Below are 20,763 nucleotides of genomic sequence, written 5' to 3' on the forward strand. Positions count from 1 at the left end.
AAGAGCAGGCCAGAGGCTGAGAATTCTGCGGCGAGTGTCTCGCCTCCTGACTCCCCAAAGCCTTTCCACCATCTACAAGGCACAAGTCAGGAGTGTGATGGAATACTCTCCACTTGCCTGGATGAGTGCAGCTCCAACAACACTCAAGAAGCTCGGCACTATTCAGGATAAAGCAGCCCGCTTGATTGGCACTCCATCCACCACCTTCAACATTCACTCCCTCTACCACCGGCGCACTGTGGCTGCAGTGTGCACCATCTACAAGATGCACTGCAGCAACTCGCCAAAGCTCCTTCAACAGTAGCTTCCAAACCCACGACCTCTACCACTTAGAAGGACAAGGGCAGCAGATGCATGGGAACATCACCACCTACAAGTTCCTCTCCAAGCCACACACCATCCTGACTTGGACCTGTATCGCCGTTCCTTCACTGTCGCTGGGCCAAAATCCTGGAACTCCCTTCCTAACAGCATTGTGGGTGTACCTACACCATATGGACTGCAGCGGTTCAAGGCGGCGGCTCACCACCATCTTCTCAAGGGCAATTAGGGATGGCACTAAATGCAGGCCTAGCCAGCGACGCCCACATCCAATCAATGAATTAAAAAAAATACACAAATCACTAAAAGTAGTGACACAGGTTAATGAGGCCATAAAAGAAGCAAACAATGGACTGGGGATCATTTCTAGAGGAGCCTTCTGCTCCGGGCCTGGGAGCTCGGAACCATGGCCAAGAGCGGCTGGGACACATTTCTTACACACCTCAAGAAAGGCCAAAGTGCTGTTTGCCCCTCTGTGTGGCCCTGAAGGACTGTGTCCAGGCTGAAGTTCTGTTCCCCCCATACGATCCTCCCCCAAATTGTCCTTTCTGAGCTCCAGCCAGGTGATGCTAAACACTCAGGTGGGAAAGATGAAAATCTACAACAATGTATTGAACACAAAGCTGATTTATTTGACATCTATCCAGAATATTAAACTCCAGCCCAGTTATAGGGGTTAGTAACATCAGCAGAAACAAACCCCAACTGTCAGAATGAACATGGTTCAGTCCTGGATTTGATTAACAGTAGCAATAACAGCAGAATCCAACCCCTGCAGTCAGTTGTGAACTCGCTGGTGTGTCAGCAGGGTGGATGAGTGAGTGAATCTCTTCCCACACATGGAGCAGGTGAACGGCCTCTCCCCAGTGTGAACTCGCTGGTGTACAGTGAGTTCAGATGATCGCCTGAACCCAGACCCACAGTGAGAGCACCTGAACGATCTCTCGTTACTGTGAACACGTTGATGGCATGTCAGTTCCCCAGAACTTTTATAGCACTTCCCACAGTCCGGGCACTTAAATGGTCTCTCGTCAGTGTGAACTCGCTGGTGATTCAGCAGGGTAGATGACTGAGTGAATCCCTTCCCACACTCAGGGCAGATGAATGGCCTCTCCCCAGTGTGAACTCGCTGGTGTGTCAGCAGGTGGGATGAACGAGTGAATCCCTTCCCACACTCAGAGCAGGTGAACGGCCTCTCCCCGGTGTGAATTCGCTGGTGTGTTAGAAGATCGGATGAATTAGTGAATCTCGTCCCACACTCAGAGCAGGTGAATGGCCTCTCCCCAGTGTGAACTCGCTTGTGTTTCAGCAGGGTGGATGACTGAGTGAATCCCTTCCCACACACGGAGCAGGTGAACGGCCTCTCCCCAGTGTGAGTGCGTTGGTGTACAGTGAGTTCAGATGATCGCCTGAACCCAGTCCCGCAGTGAGAGCACCTGAACGGTCTCTCCCCAGTGTGAACACGTTGATGGCATGTCAATTCCCCGGAACTTTTATAGCACTTCCCACAGTCCGAGCAGTTAAAAGGTCTCTCATCAGTGTGAACTCGCTGGTGACTCAGCAGGTTGGATGACTGAGTAAATCCCTTCCCACACACAGAGCAGGTGAACGGCCTCTCCTCAGTGTGAACTCGCTGGTGTCTCAGCAGGTTGGATGACTGAGTGAATCCCTTCCCACACATGGAGCAAGTGAATGATCTCTCCCCAGTGTGAACTCGCTGGTGTCTCAGTAGGTGGGATGAATTAGTGAATCCCTTCCCACACTCAGAGCAGGTGAACGGCCTCTCCCCGGTGTGACTGCGGTTGTGTGTCGATAGGCCAGATGATCGGCTGAAGCCTCGTCCACACACAGAACACGTGTACGGTTTCTCCCCGCTGTGAACGGTGCTTTTTGCTTCCATATTCAAAGGCTGATGATATTCAAGTTCCAATGAGTCGAGTGACTGTCAGATCTTGACGTGATGTTTGGTTTGAGGTTCCCATCTGCAAATCCTCCCCTTCTAATACCCTGTAAAATTAATTTAAAACAGGGACCGTGAGAGAGAACCCATTAAAGAGGCAGGTTGTGAAATTGAGTTTAATGAATCTGGTCATTTGTGGGGCCGGCACTAGAAAAAAGTGACCATGAAAGCTGCCGGACTGTCATAAAAACCCAACTGGTTCACTAATGTCCCTTCTGGGCTGTAACCATTCTATGAAATATTAACATAGAAACATAGCAGATAGGAGCAGGAGTAGGCCATTCGGTCCCTCGAGCCTGCTCCGTCATTCAATGAGATCATGGCTGATCATCCAAATTCAGTACCCTGTCCCTGCCTTCTCCCCAGAGGGGGTTGATGAGGGCAATGCGGTTAACGTGGTGTACATGGATTTCCACCTGGTCTGGGCCTACACAAGACTCTGACCTCTATGGGAGGAGAGAGCGGTGGGAGTAGGAGCGGGAGGGGGCGAAGGAGATGGACTTTATACAGCTGCAACTTGACCAGAACTTTGACAGAACCTCCAAAACCCGCAACCTCCACCCAGAAGGACAAAGGCAGAAGGTGCATGGGAGCACCATCATCTCCAAGTTCCCCAAGTCACACACCATCCTGACTTGGACATATATCGCCGTTGCTACATTGTCGCTGGGTGAAAATCCTGGAACTCCTCACACAACAGCATTGTGGGAGTACCTTCACCACACGGACTGCAGCGGTTCAAGAAGGCTCACCACCACCTTCTCAACGGGAAGCTGGGGATTGGTCATATATGCTGGCCTTGCGAGCGATGCCCACATCCCAAGAATGAATTAAAACAAATCTGTATATGTAAACTGGATTAAAAGCCTCTACAGTTGTTCCTAAAACAATACTCTTTTACATTGTCGGGACAGTGTCTGTTTAACAACCTAATCTCCCCCAGAATCCACCTCCCTTGACAGTCTCACATTGGAAATTGTTGGGTTCTCCTGGGCTCAGAAGTACTGGGTGTTAAACCCAGCAGCTTCTCCTCCATCTCCACTCCAGCTCAAACTGAAGCAACAAAAAGACCTACACAGGCGGCCAGGGACCGACTTCCGCATCCAGCGCCCGCCCTGATACAAGCCGGCTCTGGATTGCCGGCTCTGCTGTGTTGATCCAGTTGTGGTTTCTCCTGTCTGGGGGAGGCGCTGCACCCTGGGTTTCCTGGTGCCGGGGCTCTGGCCGCACGTCCGCTGGGCTCGGCCACTCTGATTCTGATTGAGTTTTTTGATGAGGTAACAGAGAGGGTTGATGAGGGCAATGCGGTTAACGTGGTGTACATGGATTTCCAAAAGGCGTTCGACAAAGTGCCACATAATAGGCTTGCCAGCAAAGTTGAAGCACATGGAATAAAAGGGACAGTGGCAGCATGGATAGGGAATTGGCTAAGTGACAGAAAACAGAGAATAGTGGTGAACGGTTGTTTTTCGGACTGGAGGAAGGTACACTGTGGTGTTCCCCAGGGGTCGGTACTAGGACAACTGCTTTTCTTGATATATATTAATGACTTAGACTTGGGTGTACAGGGCACAATTTCAAAATTTGCAGATGACACAAAACTTGGAAGTATAGTGAACAGTGGGGAGGATAGTGACAGACTTCAAGAAGACAGAGACAGACTGGTGGAATGGGCGGACACGTGGCAGATGAAATTTAACGCAGAAAGTGCGAAGTGATACATTTTGGTAGGAAGAATGGGGAGAGGCAATATAAACTAAAGGGTACAATTCTAAAGTGGGTGCATGAACAGAGAGACCTGGGGGTATGTGTGCACAAATCATAGAAGGTGGCAGGGCAGGTGGAGAAAGTGGTAAAAAAAGCAAACAGGATCCTGGGCTTTATAAATAGAGGCATAGAGTCCAAAAGCAAGGAAGTTATGATGAATCTTTATAAAACACTGGTTCGGCCTCAACTGGAGTATTGTGTCCAATTCTGGGCACCGCACTTTGTGAAGGATGTGAAGGCCTTAGAGAGGGTGCAGAAAAGATTTACAAGAATGGTTCCAGGGATAAGGGATGAGGGACTTCAGTTACGTGGATAGACTGGAGAAGCTGGGGTTGTTCTCCTTTGAGCAGAGAAGGTTGAGAGGAGATTTGATGGAGGTGTTCAAAATCAGGAGGGGTCTAGACAGAGTAGATAGAGAGAAACTGTTCCCATTGGCGGAAGGGTCGAGAATCAGAGGACACAGATTTAAGGGGATTGGCAGAAGAACCAAAGGCGATACGAGGAAAAAAATTTTTAAGCAGTGAGTGGTTAGGATCTGGAATGCACTGCCTGAAAGGGTGGTGGAGGCAGATTGAATCACGGCTTTCAAAAGGGAATTGGATAAGTATCTGAAGTAAAGAAATGTGCAGGGTTACGGGGAAAGGGCGGGGAGTGGGACTAGCTGAAGTGGTCTTGCAGAAAACCGGCACGGGCTCGACTGGCCTCCTTCTGGGCTGTAACCATTCTATGATTCTATGAAATATTAACATAGAAACATAGCAGATAGGAGCAGGAGTAGGCCATTCGGCCCATCGAGCCTGCTCCGCCATTCAATGAGATCATAGCTGATCATCCAAATTCAGTACCCTGTCCCTGCTTTCTTCCCATATCTCTTGATCCCTTTAGCCTCAAGAAATATATCTAACTCCTTCTTGAATATATTTAATGAATTGGCCTCAACTGCCTTCTGTGGTAGAGAATTCCACAGGTTCACCACTCTCTGGGTGAAGAAATTCCTCCTCATCTCTGTCCTAAATGGCTTACCCCTTATCCTTAAGACTGTGACCTCTGGTTCTGGACTCCCCCACCATCGGGAACATCCTTCCTGCATCTAGTCTGTCTAGTCCTGTTAGAATTTTATAAGTTTCAAGGCGATCCACTCTCATTCTTCTAAACTCTAGCGAATATAAGATTAATCGACCCAATCTCTCTTCATACGTCATTCCTGCCATCCCAGGTATCAGTCTGGTGAATCTTCGCTGCACTCCCTCCATGGCAAGAACATCCTTCCTCAGATAAGGCGACCAAAACTGCACACAATACTCAAGATGTGGTCTCACCAAGGCCCTGTACAACTGCAGCAAGGTATCCTTGTTCCTGTACTTGAATTACCTCACTACGAAGGCCAACATACTATTTGCCTTCTTAACCGCCTACTGCACCTGCATGCTTATCTTCAGCGACTGGTGCACAAGGACGCCCAGGTCTCGTTGCACTTCCCCTTCTCCCAATCTATTGCCATTCAGATAATAACCTGTCTTTCTGTTTTTGCCACCAAAGTGGATAACCTCGCACTTATCCACATTGTACTGCATCTGCCATACATCTGCCCAATCACCCAACCTGTCCAAATCATACTGGAGTTTCTCTGCATCCTCCTCACAGAACACACGCCCACCCAGCTTTGTGTCGTCTGCATACTTGGGGATATTACATCTAGTTCCCTCGTCTAGATCATTAATACATATTGTGAATAGCTGGGGTCCTTGCACTGATCCCTGCGGTACCCCACTAGTCACTGCCTGCCACTCAGAAAAAGACCCATTTATTCCAACTCTTTGCTTCCTGTCTGCCAGCCAGTTCTCTATCCAAGTCAGTACCTTGCCCCCAATTCCATGCGCTTTAACTTTACACGCTAATCTCTTATGCAGGGCCTTATCAAAAGCCTTCTGAAAGTCCAAATACACCACATCCACCGGTTCTCCCTTATCTATTCTACCAGTTACATCCTCAAAAAATTCCAGTAGATTAGTCAAGCACGATTTACCTTTTGTAAATCCATGTTGACTTTGCCCGATCCTGTCACTGCTTTCCAAGTGCTCTGCTATTACATCTTTTAGAATGGACTCAAGCATTTTCCCCACTACCGATGTCAGGCTTACTGGTCCATAATTCCCCGTTTACTCTCTACCACCTCTTTTGAATGGTGGGGTAAATATTTTGTTCTACAGAACCACGGGGCTTATAGAAACATCGAAGATAGGAGCAGGAGTAGGCCATTCGGCCCCTCGAGCCTGCTCCCCCATTCAACGAGATCATGGCTGATCATCCAAATTCAGTACCCTGTCCCTGCCTTCTCCCCATATCCCTTGATCCCTTTAGCCTCAAGATATATATCTAACTCTTTCTTGAATATATTTAATGAACTGGCCTCCACCGCCTTCTGTGGTAGAGAATTCCACAGGTTCACCACTCTCTGGGTGAAGAAATTCCTCCTCATCTCTGTCGTAAATGGCTTACCCCTTATCCTTAGACTGTGACCCCTGGTTCTGGACTCCCCCGCCATCGGGAACATCCTTCCTGCATCTAGTCTGTCTAGTCCTGTTAGAATTTTATAAGTTTCAATGAGATCCCCTCTCATTCTTCTAAACTCCAGCGAGCATAAGCCCAATCGACCCAATCTCTCCTCATACGTCATTCCTGCCATCCCAGGTATCAGCCTGGTGAATCTTCGCTGCACTCCCTCCATGGCAAGAACATCCTTCCTCAGATAAGGCGACCAAAACTGCACACAATACTCAAGATGTGGTCTCACCAAGGCCCTGTACAACTGCAGCAAGACATCCTTGCTCCTGTACTCGAACACTCTCGCTACGAAGGCCAACATACCATTTACCGCCTGCTGCACCTGCATGCTTACTTTCAGCGACTGGTGCACAAGGACACCCAGGTCTCGTTGCACTTCCCCTTCTCCCAATCTATTGACGTTCAGATAATAATCTGCCTTCCTGTTTTTGCCACCAAAGTGGATAACCTCGCATTTATCCACATTATACTGCATCTGCCATGCATCTGCCCAATCACCCAACCTGTCCAAATCATACTGGAGTTTCTCGGCATCCTCCTCACAGCACACATGCCCACCGAGCTTTGTGTCGTCTGCAAACTTGGAGCTATTACATCTAGTTCCCTCTGCTTTTATTGATCAATTAAAAAAGTCTGTATTAAAATCTGAGCCAGTGTGTTGTGAGTCAAAGAGCCTTGTGTCCAATAAGGGGAATAAAGGCCCACAGCCTCCCCTGGCCTCAGGCCTTGAACAAGGGACTGGAGAAACTTGCTGCCCTGCGGATCAGACAATCAGCCGGCGCTAGTCCCGCCCCTCGGGCTCCCTGATTGGTTGGAGGACCCGCCGCCGGCTCGCTCCTCCAGCCCCGCCCCGCTCGCTCCCTATTGGTCGGAAGCTCCCGTCAATCAGGCCGCGGGCCCGGGTCACGTGTCACCGAGGAGATCACGTCACCGTGCAACTGACGCCGCTCGGTCCAGGGCCTCGCGGACTCTCAGGTTTTTCTATTTCTCTTTATTCTCTCCCGATCCACCCCCCCCCACGCGATTCTCCACCCAATTGGAGCGGAGAAAACTCACTTTGCGTCACCGATCGCGACTCTGGAACCGACACCAAGGCCTTTCCTCGGAATGCCCTGTGCCGACTCCGTCCGGCAGGATCCGAGTGCGCAGGCGCAACTCCGAGTGGGGGAGGGGGTGCGGTGTCCTCTGGGAATGCGCGGTTGTTACCCTTGGTGACCGGGAGGGGTCGTTGTGCCGGACTCGGCCCAAACCGCCGTCCCGAGTGCGCATGCGCAGATTCTCAGCTTTCAATCAACCATCAGCCAGAAGAGGTTGCTGGTGAGACCAGTGAAGAAAGACTTGCATTTATATAGCGCCTTTCACCACCAACGGACCACCCAAAGTGCTTTATAGCCAATGACTACTTTTGAAGTGTAGTCACTGTTGTAATGTAGGAAACGCGGCAGTCAGTTAGCGCACAGCAAGCTCCCACAAACAGCAATGTGATAATGACCAGATAATCTATCATTTTGTTAACTCTGTTTCTCTCTACGGATGTTGCCTGGCCTGCTGAGTATTTCCAGCATTTCTTGTTGTTATTTCAGATTTCCAGCATCCGCAGTATTTTGCTATTATCCTTTTGTTATGTTGATTGAGGGATAAACATTGGCTACGACACCAGGGATAATTCCCCTGTTCTTTCCCACATCACCACAGTGACTACACCTCAAAAGTACTTCATTGGCTGTAAAGCACTTCAAGACGTCTGGTGGTCATGAAAGGCACTATATAAATGCAAGTCTTTCTTTCTCGAAATAGTGCCATGGGATCTTTTACATCCACCTGAGAGAGCAGACAGGGCCTCAGTTTAATGTCTCATCTGAAAGACGCCACCTCTGACAGTGCCTCAGTATTGCACTGGAGTGTCAGCCTGGATTTTTGTGCTCAAGTCTCTGGAGTGGGACTTGAACCCACAACCTTATGCCTCAGAGGCGAGAGTGCTACCAACTGTCATCTTCCAAAATTCGATAGATTATGGAACAGTTCCTGCAGATTGGAGGGTGGCAAATGTCACCCCACTATTTAAAAAAGGAGGGAGAGAGAAAACAGGGAACTACAGACCGGTTAGCCTAACATCAGTAGTAGGGAAAATGCTAGAGTCTATAATGAAGGATGTGATAACAGGACACTTAGAAAATATCAACGGGATTAGACAAAGTCAACATGGATTTATGAAAGGGAAATGGTGTTTGACAAACCTACTGGAGTTTTTTGAGGATGTAACTGGTAGAATAGATAAGGGAGAACCAGTGGATGTGGTGTATTTGGATTTTCAGAAGGCCTTTGATAAAAACCCACATAAGAGGTTAGTGTGCAAAATTAAAGCTCATGGGATTGGGGGTAATATACTGGCATGGATTGAAAATTGGTTAACAGACAGGAAACAGAGAGTCGGAATAAACGGGTCTTTTTCAGGGTGGCAGGCGGTGACTAGTGGGGTACCGCAGGGATCAGTGCTTGGGCCCCAGCTATTCACAATATATATCAATGATCTGGATGAGGGAACCAAATGTAATATTTCCAAGTTTGCTGACGACATGAAACTAGGTGGGATTGTGAGTTGTGAGGAGGAAGCAAAGAGGCTTCAAGGCGATTTAGACAAGTTGAGTGAGTGGGCAACTACATGGCAGATGCAGTATAACGTGGATAAATGTGAAGTTATCCACTTCGGTAGGAAAAACAGAAAGGCAGAGTATTATTTAAATGGTGATAGATTGGGAAATGCTGATGTACAGAGGGACCTGGGTGTCCTTGTACACCAGTCACTGAAAGAAAACATGCAGGTGTAGCAAGCAGTTAGGAAGGCAAATGGTATGTTGGCCTTCATTGCAAGAGGATTTGAGTACAGGAGCAAAGATGTCTTACTACAGTTATACAGGGCCTTGGTGAGACCACACCTGGAGGACTGTGTGCAGTTTTGGTCTCCTTATCTAAGAAAGGATGTACTTGCCATAGAGGGAGTGCAGCGAAGGTTCACCAGACTGATTCCTGGGATGGCAGGACTGTCGTATGAGGAGAGATTGGGTCGACTAGGCCTGTATTCACTAGTGTTTAGAAGAATGAGAGGGGATCTCATTGAAACGTATACAATTCTGACAGGGCTAGACAGACTGGATGCAGGGAGGATGTTTCCCCTGGCTGGGGGTCTAGAACAAGGGATCACAGTCTCAGGATACGGGGTAGGACATTTAGGACTGAGATGAGGAGAAATTTCTTCACTCAGAGGGTAGTGAACCTGTGGAATTCTCTACCACAGAAGGCTGTGGAGGCCGAGTCACTGAATATATTTAAGAAGGAGATATAGATTTCTAGACACAAAAGGCATCAAGGGGTATGGGGAGAGAGCGGGAATATGGTATTGAGATAGAGGATCAGCCATGATCATATTGAATGGCGGAGCAGGCTCGAAGGGCCGAATGGCCGACTCCTGCTCCTATTTTTCTATGTTTCTCTATGTTTCTAAGCTGTGACTACACTGGCGATATTTATATTTAACTTGTTTACTACATTATTGACCTGGCCCTGCCCAAACCAGAACCACATGGATATCTGTGCATTGTTCTGACTGTGACCACAAGGCTGTGTCACTATCACACACACACACCGTTTCCTTCTTTCACGTCTCCATACACAGACCATCTCTGTACACATCCTCTTCCATCCTCAATCAACGTCATTGAAAAGTAGATTATCTGGTCAATATCACATTGCTGTTTGTGGGAGCTTGCTGTGCACACATTGGCTGCTGGTTTTCCTACATTAGAAGTGACTGCACTTCAAAAATACTTCCTTGTCTGTAAAGCGCTTTGGGACATCCTGAGGTTGTGAAAGGTGCGATAGAAATACAAGCCTTTTTCCTTGGATAACAGCAATAGTTACACTGGGATAAATCTTCAGTCTTTTTCTATTACAGGCTCTCTGGAAGGTGTGGGGAGCTGGGACTTGAGAGTAACTGAAGGTATTAGAACTGAAATAATCTAGAGTTAGAAAGGAGAAAAGTCCCAAAAATGGAGCAGTCGGTAACAGGACATCAATTCGTTTCCTCTTATCTTGGAGGAAAGAAATACTCGACACACTGTGTATCTGACATTTATCCAGAATATTAAACTCCAGCCCAGTTACAGGAGTTATTCTCATCAGCAGGAACAAACCTCACCTGTCAGAATGAACATGGTTCAGTCCTGGATGTGATTAACAGCAACAATAACAGCAGAATCCAACCCCTGCAGTCACTTGTGAACTCGTTGGTGTGTCAGCAGGTTGGATGACCGAGTGAATCCCTTCCCACAGTCAGAGCAGGTAAATGGCATCTCCACAGTGTGAACTCGCTGGTGTCTCAGCAGGTTGGATGACCGAGTGAATCCTTTCCCACACACGGAGCAGGTGAATGGCCTCTCCCCAGTGTGAACTCGCTGGTGTCTCAGCAGAGTGGATGACCAAATGAATCCTTTCGCACACACAGAGCAGGTGAACGGCCTCTCCCCAGTGTGAACTCGCTGGTGTCTCAGCAGATCTAGTATGCTTTTAAAGATCTCCTCACACTTAGAACATTTGAAGGGTCTCTTTTCAGTGTGAACAAGTTGGTGTTCAGTGAGGTTGGTTAATCGAGCAAATCCTTTCCCACACACAGTGCAGGTGAACGGTCTCTCCCCAGTGTGAACCCGCTGGTGTCTCACCAGCTGGGATGACTGACTGAATCCCTTCCCATACGTGGAGCAGGTGAACAGCCTCTCCCCGGTGTGACTGCGTCGATGAGTTTCCAGCCGGGATGGGGAGCTGAATCCCTTCCCACAGTCCTCACATTTGCACAGTTTCTCCGTGGTGCGGGTGTCCTTGTGTCTCTCCAGGTAGAACAATTAGTTGAAGCCTCGTCCACACACAGAACATGTGTACGGTTTCTCCCCGCTGTGAATGGCGGGTGTGTGTGTCTCGGTGCTTTTCCAGTCACACTGATGTTTGAAATCTTTTCCCACAGACAGAACAGGCAAACATTTCTCCTTCCACATTCAAAGGCTGATCATATTCCCTGTAAAAGCAGTTTACAAAAGACATCACTGTAAATTCAGGATAAAAATGCAGAACAGATAATTCTAGTTTCTATGGAACATTCTTTCCTCTCTTATTACATAGAATTACACAGATTGTACAGCACAGAAACAGGCCATTCGGCCCAACTGGTCCATGCGGTGTTTATGCTCCACACGAGCCTCTTCCCATCTCTCTTCATCTCACCCTATCAGCATCTCCTTCTATTCCTTTCTCCCATGTGTTTATCCAGCTTCCCCTTAAATACACCCATGCTCTTCGCCTCAACTACTCCCTGTGGCAGCAAGTTCCACATTCTCAGCACTCTCTGGGTGAAGGAGTTTAATCTAAATAGGACTTTCCTGGGCAGCCAATCAGCACTGCTGCCACTTCTGTGCATTTCCTGGCGAGGCTAAACATTTGATATTTTCTGATCAAAAAGAGCTGAGCTCAGCAGCATTAGTCCTGTTTTGCATCCTTTGGAGACCAGGTGTACGAGCAGAGTGAGCACAGCCTTCACAGCAACCGCAATAAAATTGTTACAGTTGTGAAGGAGCTTTGTGTCAGTGCACTGGACCACAAACAAAGTATGTGTGTCGATTATTGTCTGACTGCGCTACTGTGAAGTGCCCTGGGATGTTTTAAAGGCTCTATATAAATGTGAAGAGAAAAAGATTGGTGAAGTCAAGCGTAGATTCCTTGCAGTCAGAATCAGGGGAATTTATAATGGGGAACAAAGAAATGGCAGACCAATTAAATACATACTTTGGTTCTGTCTTCACAAGGGAGGACACAAATAACCTCCCAGAGATGTCGGGGAACATAGGGTCTAATGAGAGGGAGGAACTGAAAGAAATCAGTATTTGTAGGGAAATGGTGTTAGGGAAATTGATGGGATTGAAGGCCGATAAATCCCCAGGGCCTGAAAATCTACATCCTAGGGTACTTAAGGAAGTGGCCCTAGAAATAGTCGATGCATTGCTGGTCATCTTCCAAAATTCTATAGACTCTGGAACAGTTCCCATGGATTGGAGGGTAGATAATGTTACCCCACTATTCAAAAAAGGTGGTAGAGAGAAAACGGGGAATTACAGACCGGTAAGCCTGATATCGGTAGTGGGGAAAATGCTAGAGTCCATTATAAAAGATGTAGTAGCAGAGCACTTGGAAAACAGTGACAGGATTGGACAAAGTCAACATGGATTTACAAAAGGTAAATCGTGCTTGACTAATCTACTGGAATTTTTTGAGGATGTAACTGGTAAAATAGATAAGGGAGAACCAGTGGATGTGGTGTATTTGGACTTTCAGAAGGCTTTCGATAAGGTCCCGCATAAGAGGTTAGCGTGTAAAGTTGAGGCACATGGGATTGGGGGCAAGTTACTGACTTAGATGGAGAACTGGTTGGCAGACAGAAAGCAGAGAGTTGGAATAAACGGGTCTTTTTCCGAGTGTCAGGCAGTGACTAGTGGGGTACTGCAGGGATCGGTCCTTGGACCCCAGCTATTCACAATACAGGAAACTCTTTTTTATCCAGCATCGACGGGACCAGCGTGGTGCCGGTTTACCAAAAAGTCCGGATTACAGAGAGATATAGTTAAAAGTGAGGAGAGCTCCGCACACAGCAACAAATCCAGGCGTCCCTGTTGCTTAGCAACAGCTGTAGGAACCCTGGCCACAGACCAAGCATCCCTGTTGCTTAGCAACAAGTGCAGGAACCTGTGGAATTCGCTACCACAGAAGGCAGTTGAGGCCAATTCATTAAATATATTCAAGAAGGAGTTGGATATATTTCTTAAGGCTAAAGGGATCAAGGGATATGGGGAGAAGGCAGGGACAGGGTACTGAATTTGGATGATCAGCCATGATCTCATTGAATGGCGGAGCAGGCACGAGGGGTCGAATGGCCTACTCCTGCTCCTATCTTCTATGTTTCTATGTAAGTTGTTGTTGGTGTTCCGTTTAAATTTAGTGAAATGATCGATAACCAAGGAAGATCATTTCTTTAACAACAACAGAAAATGCTGGAAACACTCAGCAGGCCAGGCAGCATCCGTGGAGAGAGAAACAGAGTTAACGTTTCAGGTCTGGGACCCTTCATCAGAACTGGAGAAGGCGAGAGATGTAAACACAGATTCGGCGACCGCATTGCGGAACACCTCCGTTCAGTCCGCAAGGGTGACCCTGAGCTTCCGGTCGCCTGTCACTTTAATTCTCCGCTTCACTCCCACTCTGATCTCTCTGTCCTCGGCCTCTTACACTGTTCCAATGAAGCTCAACGTAAGCTCGAGGAACAGCAACTCATCGTTCTATTAGGCACTTTCCAACCTGCCGGACTCAACGTTGAGTTCAACAATTTCAGACTATAACCCCTGCCCCCATTTTTCCGGCTGTTTATGTTTTTGCCGTCCCCATTTGTAACATTTTCTCTCTCCTGCCTCCAACCCTAGCACAGACTGTTCCTTCTGCCCCTCCCCCTCCCCCGGCCTCTGCACCTGCTTAAAATCTGTTTCCAGCATTTTCTGTTGTTATTTCAGATTTCCAGTATCCGCAGTATTTTGCTGTTGTAACAGATCATTTCTTTGTTGGTTCTGTTAGTTTTCATCCGCCCTGTCCAAGATGGCGGCCAGAGATCCCGCTTCTCCGGGCGGCCGGGCCTGTCCCCGCGGGGTAAACCCGGGGCCTGTGGGCTCTTATTCGGGGCCTGAGGCCTACACCCGATGTTTATGAAACTTCCCAGCCCAGTCGCGGCTCCAATTCCTTCCCAAGCCCACAATTTCCTACCGCCGCCCGGCACCGTCTCTCCCGCGTCATCAGTTCATCGCCAACACTCGCACTGCGCATGCTCAGGGCTCTGCCCGGTCCCACGCCTGCGCACTGGGCTCCTGTGGTCATTGATAGGGCACATTCAGCCGCGCGGAGGGATTCCGGGTAAACACCCCGCCATTGAAAGCTCCAATTGGGGTAGAGGACATTTTAAAATTATTCCATCGAGATTCGGGCCGGAGGGGCAATCAAAAAAATTAATAAATAATTTATACAGAAACCCACATGCCCGGTCCCTCCGCCATTGTGTGAAGTACATCCCAGGGTTCTTAAGGAAGTGGCCCTAGAAATAGTAGATGCATTGCTGGTCATCTTCCAAAATTCAATAGACTCTGGAACAGTTCCCATGGATTGGAGGGTAGCTAATGCAACCCCACTATTCAAAAAAGGTGGTAGAGAGAAAACAGGGAATTATAGACCAGTTAGCCTGACATCGGTAGTGGGGGAAATGCTAGAGTCTATAATAAAAGATGTAATAGCAGAGCACTTGGAAAACAGTGACAGGATCAGACAAAGTCAACATGGATTTACAAAAAGTAAATCATGCTTGACAAATCTACTGGAATTTTTTGAGGATGTAACTGGTAGAATTGATAAGGGAGAACCAGTGGATGTGGTGTATTTGGACTTTCAGAAGGCTTTTGACAAGGTCCCGCATAAGAGATTAGCATGCAAAGTTAAAGCACATGGGATTGGTGGTAAGGTACTGACTTGGATAGAGAACTGGTTGGCAGACAGGAAGCAAACAGTTGGAATAAACGGGTCTTTTTCCGAGTGGCAGGCAGTGACTAGTGGGGTACCGCAGGGATCGGTGCTAGGACCCCAGCTATTCACAATATATATTAATGATTTAGACGAGGGAACTAGATGTAATATCTCCAAGTTTGCAGATGACACAAAGCTGGGTGGGTGTGTGTGCTGTGAGGAGGATGCAGAGAAACTCCAGTATGATTTGGACAGGTTGGGTGATTGGGCAAATGCATGGCAGATGCAGTATAATGTGGATAAATGTTAGGTTATCCACTTTGGTGGCAAAAACAGGAAGGCAGATTATTATCTGAACGGCAATAGATTGGGAAAAGGGGAGGAGCAACGAGACCTGGGTGTCCTTGTGCACCAGTCGCTGAAGGTAAGCATGCAGGTGCAGCAGGTGGTTAAGATGGCAAATGGTATGTTGGCCTTCATGGCGAGAGGATTCGAGTACAGGAGCAGGGATGTCTTGCTGCAGTTGTACAGGGCCTTGGTGAGCCCACTCCTTGAGTATTGTGTGCAGTTTTGGTCGCCTTATCTGACAAAGGATGTTCTTGCCATGGAGGGAGTGCAGCGAAGATTCACCAGACTGATACCTGGGATGATGTATGAGGAGAGATTGAGTCAATTAGGCTTATATTCACTGGAGTTTAGAAGAATGAGAGGGGATCTCATTGAAACTTATAAAATTCTAACAGGACTAGGCAGATTAGATGCAGGAAGGATGTTTCCGATGGCGGGGGAGTCCCGAACCAGGGGTCACAGTCTAAGGATAAGGGGTAAGCCATTTAGGACAGAGATGAGGAGGAATTTCTTCACCCAGAGAGTGGTGAACCTGTGGAATTCTCTACCACAGAAGGCAGTTGAGGCCAATTCATTAAATATATTCAAGAAGGAGTTAGATATATTTCTTAAGGCTAAAGGGATCAAGGGATATGGGGAGAAGGCAGGGACAGGGTACTGAATTTGGATGATCAGCCATGATCTCATTGAATGGCGGAGCAGGCTCGAGGGGGCCGAATGACCTACTCCTGCCCATGTCTTCTATGTTTCTATATAAGTACATTGGCCGCCACTTTTCGGTTACCAACTCGTACCTTAGGCCCCGCCCAGTCCGGTTTAATTGCTAAATGTTTTCTTATTTTAGTGCAGTCCTGTTCTGTTGTAAGTTTTACCTGAGAAGCTGTTAATGGCTTTTATAAGTTAGCAGCAATTTTTTTCCCAAGGTGGAAATAGGTGAAAAACGCCACTCGCGATCCATCAAAACACTCGGGGCAGAGAAGTTCACTTCAGCAGCACACCTGCCACAGGATTCAATATCGATCCCCTCCCTCACTGTTGCACTTTGTCTGCAGTGTGTACAGTCTACAAGATGACCAAAGGTCAGATTTTGTGGAGTCAAAGGTCAGGCCGTGTGGAGTCAAGGGCCAAGTAGCATGTTTTCGTGAAAAGTTGGCTACAAAACAGAAATCAGAGAATAAGAACTAAGGGAAGTTTCTTGGACTGGCAGAAAGTGCAAAGATCCGTGCTGGGACCCGTGTTCACCATTATATGGACTCAAAAATTGGAGGCATGTTGCCGAAATTTGCAGATGATACCAAGTCTTCACACTGAGGACACCCTCCATTGTATTGTGCGGCACTACCACTGTACTAAGTTAAATAGACTAAGAACAGGCTTAACAGCTCAAAACTGGGCAGCCACGAGGCACTGTGGGCAATCAGCAGTTGCAGAATGCATTCCACCACAAACTGCAACAGGGAAAGTAAGCTACGAGGAGGACACAAAGAGCCTGCAAAGGGATATAAACAGGTGAGTGGGCAATAAGTTGGCTGATGGAGTATAATGTGAGGAAATGTGAGGTTATTCACTTTGATCGGAAGAATAGAAAAACAGAATATTTTTTAAATGGTGAGAAACTATTAAATGTTGGTGTTTGGAGAGATTTAGGTGTTCTCGTACAGGAAACACGGAAAGTCATGAGGGGTCTGGACAGAGTAGATAGAGAGAAACTGTTCCCACTGGCGGAAGGGTCAAGAACCAGAGGACACAGAGTTAAGGTGATTGGCAGAAGAACCAAAGGCGACATGAGGAAAAACTTTTTTACACAGCGAGTGGTTTGGATCTGGAATGCACTGCCTGAAAGGGTGGTGGAGGCAGATTCAATCACGGCTTTCAAAAGGGAATTGGATAAGTACCTGAAGTAAAGAAATTTGCAGGGTTGCGGGGAAAGGGCGGGGGAGTGGGACTAGCTGAAGTGAATTTGCAGAGAGCTGGCACGGGCTCGACGGACCGAATGGCCTCTTTCTGTGCTGTAACCATTCTATGATTCTATGAAAGTTAGCATGCAGGTACAACAAGCAATAAGGAATGCAAATGGCATATTGGCCTTTATTGCAAAGGGGTTGGAGTGCAAGAGTAAGGAAGTTTTACTACAATTGTACAGGGCCTGGGTGAGACCACACCTGGAGTACTGTGCACAGATTTGGTCTCCTTATCTAAGGAAGGATATACTTGCCTTGGAGGCGGTGCAGCGATGGTTCACTAGATTGATTCCTGGGATGAGAGGGTTGTCATGTGAGGAGAGATTGAGTAGTTTGGACCGATACTCTCTGGAGTTTAGAAAAATAAGAGGTGATCACATTGAAATATATAATATTCTGAGGGGGATTGACAGGGTAGATGCTGAGAGGTTGTTTCCCCTGCCTGGAGAGTCTAGAACTCAGGGGCATAGTCTCAGGATTAGGGGTCGGCCATTTAAGACTGAGATGAGGAGGAACTTCTTCACTCAGAGGGTTGTAAGTCTTTGTAATTCTCGATACCAGAGGGCTGTGAATGCCGAGTCTTTGAGTATATTCAAAGCTGAGATAGACAGATTTTTGGACTCTAGGGGAATCAAGGAATATGGGGTTCGGGCGAGAAAGTGGAGTTGAGGTCAATGATCAGCCATGATCTTATTAAATGGGGGAGCAGGCTCGAGGGGTTATATGGCCCACTCCTGTTCCTAATTCTTACGTTCTTATAACCTCATGGCCCAGCATACCCCTCACTCCTCTATCATCATCAAACCAGAGGACTAACCCTGATTCAAAGAGGAGTGCAGAAGTGCATGCTGGGAACAGCACCAGGTGTACCTGAAATGAGAAACCAACTTGGTGAAGCTAAAACACAGGACTACATGCATGCTAAACAGAGGAAGCAGCATGCTATAGACAGAGCCAAGCAATCCCACAATCAAAGCATCAGATCAAAGCTCTGCAGTCCTGCCACATCTAGTCACGAATGGTAGTGGACAAGTAAGCAACTAACAGGAGGAGGAGGCTCCATGAACATCTCCATCCTCAATGATGGCGGAGACCGTCATACAAGTGCAAAGGACAAGGCTGAATCATTTGTAACTATCTTCAGTCAGAAGTGTCGAGTGGATGATCCTTCTCTACCTGCTCCTGAGACAACAACAATTTGCATTTATATAGCGCCTTTACTGCAGTAAAATGTTCCCAGGCTCTTCGCAAGAATGTTATCAGGCAAAATATGACACCAAACCACGTAAGGAGATATTATGACAGGCAAAAGTCTTGGTCAAAGAGAGAGTTTTTAAGGATCATCTTCAAGAATGAGAGAGGCAGGTAGGTTTTCTGAATCCCAGACCTGCAGCCTCGGCAGCTGAAGGCACGGCCGCCAATAGTGGAGCAATAAAAATCGGGGATGCTCAAGAGGCCAGAATTAGAGGAGCACAGATAATTTGGAGGGTTGTAGGGCTGGAGGAGGTTTTAGGGACTACGGGAGGAGCAAGGCCATGGAGGGAATTGAAAACAAGGATGAATGTTTTAAATTTGAGGTGTTGCCGGATAGGGAGCCAGTGTAGGTCGGTGAGCACAGGGGTGATGGGTGAATGAGACTTGGTGTGAGTCAGGAGCGGGGCAGCAGAGTTCTGGAGGAGCTGAAGCTTACGGAGGGTGAAAGATGGGAGGCTGACTAGGAGAGCATTGGTATAGTCGAGTCTGGAGGCAACAAAGGCAGGGATGAGGGTTTTAGCAGCAGACGGGCGGAGGCAGAGGCGGAGTTAGGTAATGTTACGGAGCTGGAAGGAAAAGGTGTTGGTAACAGAGAGAATATGTGGTCAGAAGCTCAGCTCAGGGTCAAATGGGACGTTGAGGTTGTGAACAGTCTGGTTCAGCCTCAGAAAGTCGGCAGGAAAGGGACGGAGGTGGTTGCTCGGGAATGAGAGTGTGGCGGGGGCCTCGTAGGCCCGAGCATTAATTCACCACCCCCGGGGAAAGGGCTCCCTGGGCCTGAGCATTAACCCACCCCTGGATAAGTGTCTCGGAGGTCCGATAATTAATCCACCGTCCCCGGGGAAAAATTCCCTTGGCCCGAGCATTAACCCACTTCCTGGGTAAGGATCCTGTAGGCCCAAGCATTAACCCACCCCTGGATAAGTGTCTCGGAGGCCCGAGAATTAATCCACCGCCCCCGGGGAAGGGCACCCTCGGCCTGAGCATTAACCCACTTCCTGGGTAAGGATCCTGTAGCCCCGAGCATTAACCCACTTCCTGGGTAAGGATCCTGTAGCCCCGAGCATTAATCCACCCCTGGATAAGGGTCTTGGAGGCCTGAGCATTATTCCACTTCCTGGGTAAGAGATCCTGTAGTCCCGAGCATTAATCCATCCCTGGGGGAAGGCCCCATTGGCACAAGCATTAATCCACACCCTTAAATCCTACCCTCTGAATTCTATTTTGTAGCCGTCTTTCCATCCATTCTGTTACCTGACCTTTGACCCCACACAGCCTGACCTTGGTCATCTTGTAGACCGTACATACTGCAGACACAGTGCACCAGTGGTGGAGGGGATCGAATGTGGCAGATGCGCTGATGAAGTGGATTTCTCTGTCCCGTGTGTTTTGGTGGATCGCTGGTGGTGTTTTTCACCTCTTTCCACCTTGAAAAAAATTGCTGCCAGCTTATTAAAGCCATTAACAGCTTCTTATGTAGGACACAAAAAATGGTGCCTCGAAAGTTTCCCTCTAAATAACAGGTCTGCACTGAAGTTAGAAAACACAGTTAGTAAATATTTAGCAAATAAAGCAGACTGGGCGGGGCCTGAGGTTCGAGTTAATAACTGAAAAGCGGCGGCCAGCGTACATCACACGATGGCGGAGGGCCCGGGCATGTGGGTTTCTGTATAATTTATTAATTCATTTTGTTTATTGACTCTCCGGCCCCAATCTCGATGGAATGATTTTTTTAAAGTTCTGCTCAGCAATTGGGGCTTTCAATGGCGGAGTGGTTCCCCAGAATCGCCGCGAGGCAGAGTGTGCCCTATCAATGACAACAGGAGCCCAGTGCATAGGCGCGGGACCAGGCTGTACTCTGAGCATGTGCAGTGCCAGTGATGGCGCTGGTCTGTGGCGGAAGGGACGCTCCCAGGAGGCGGTAGGAAATTGTGGGCTCGGGGAGGAATTGGAGCCGCGGGTGGGCAGGGAAGCTTCATAAACACCCGGTGT

General features: G+C 48.0%; 1 protein-coding gene and 2 pseudogenes across 3 annotated transcripts in view; 1 reads left to right on the forward strand and 2 right to left on the reverse strand.

The window, feature by feature from the left end:
- The window catches only part of LOC147119392 (uncharacterized), a 41,038-nt gene extending 38,781 nt beyond the window's left edge, over window positions 1-2,257 (reverse strand). Inside the window, exons 1-2 of one of the 2 annotated variants that reach the window (XM_085985009.1) lie at window positions 1,338-2,257; window positions 1,116-1,253 (exon numbers count right to left, since the gene is read on the reverse strand). In XM_085985009.1, coding sequence (XP_085841135.1) covers window positions 1,116-1,253; window positions 1,338-2,221 — 1,022 coding nt within the window. In that variant the 5' untranslated portion in view covers window positions 2,222-2,257. Of the gene's footprint in view, window positions 1-1,106 lie in introns of both variants that reach the window. The other variant, XM_085985008.1, reaches the window with a different exon arrangement.
- The window catches only part of LOC147119393 (uncharacterized), a 42,870-nt pseudogene that overhangs the window by 18,473 nt on the left and 3,634 nt on the right, over window positions 1-20,763 (forward strand).
- LOC147119394 (uncharacterized) lies at window positions 2,245-20,061 on the reverse strand (annotated as a pseudogene). Its single transcript, XR_015077806.1, has 3 exons — window positions 20,031-20,061; window positions 10,809-11,615; window positions 2,245-2,328 (listed from the first exon to the last, which is right to left on the reverse strand). The product of XR_015077806.1 is annotated as an uncharacterized LOC147119394 (transcript).

This window comes from Somniosus microcephalus, chromosome 4 (assembly GCF_052327205.1).
Source record: "Somniosus microcephalus isolate GS21.2 chromosome 4, FLI_Smic_1.0, whole genome shotgun sequence".
NCBI lineage: Eukaryota > Metazoa > Chordata > Chondrichthyes > Squaliformes > Somniosidae > Somniosus > Somniosus microcephalus.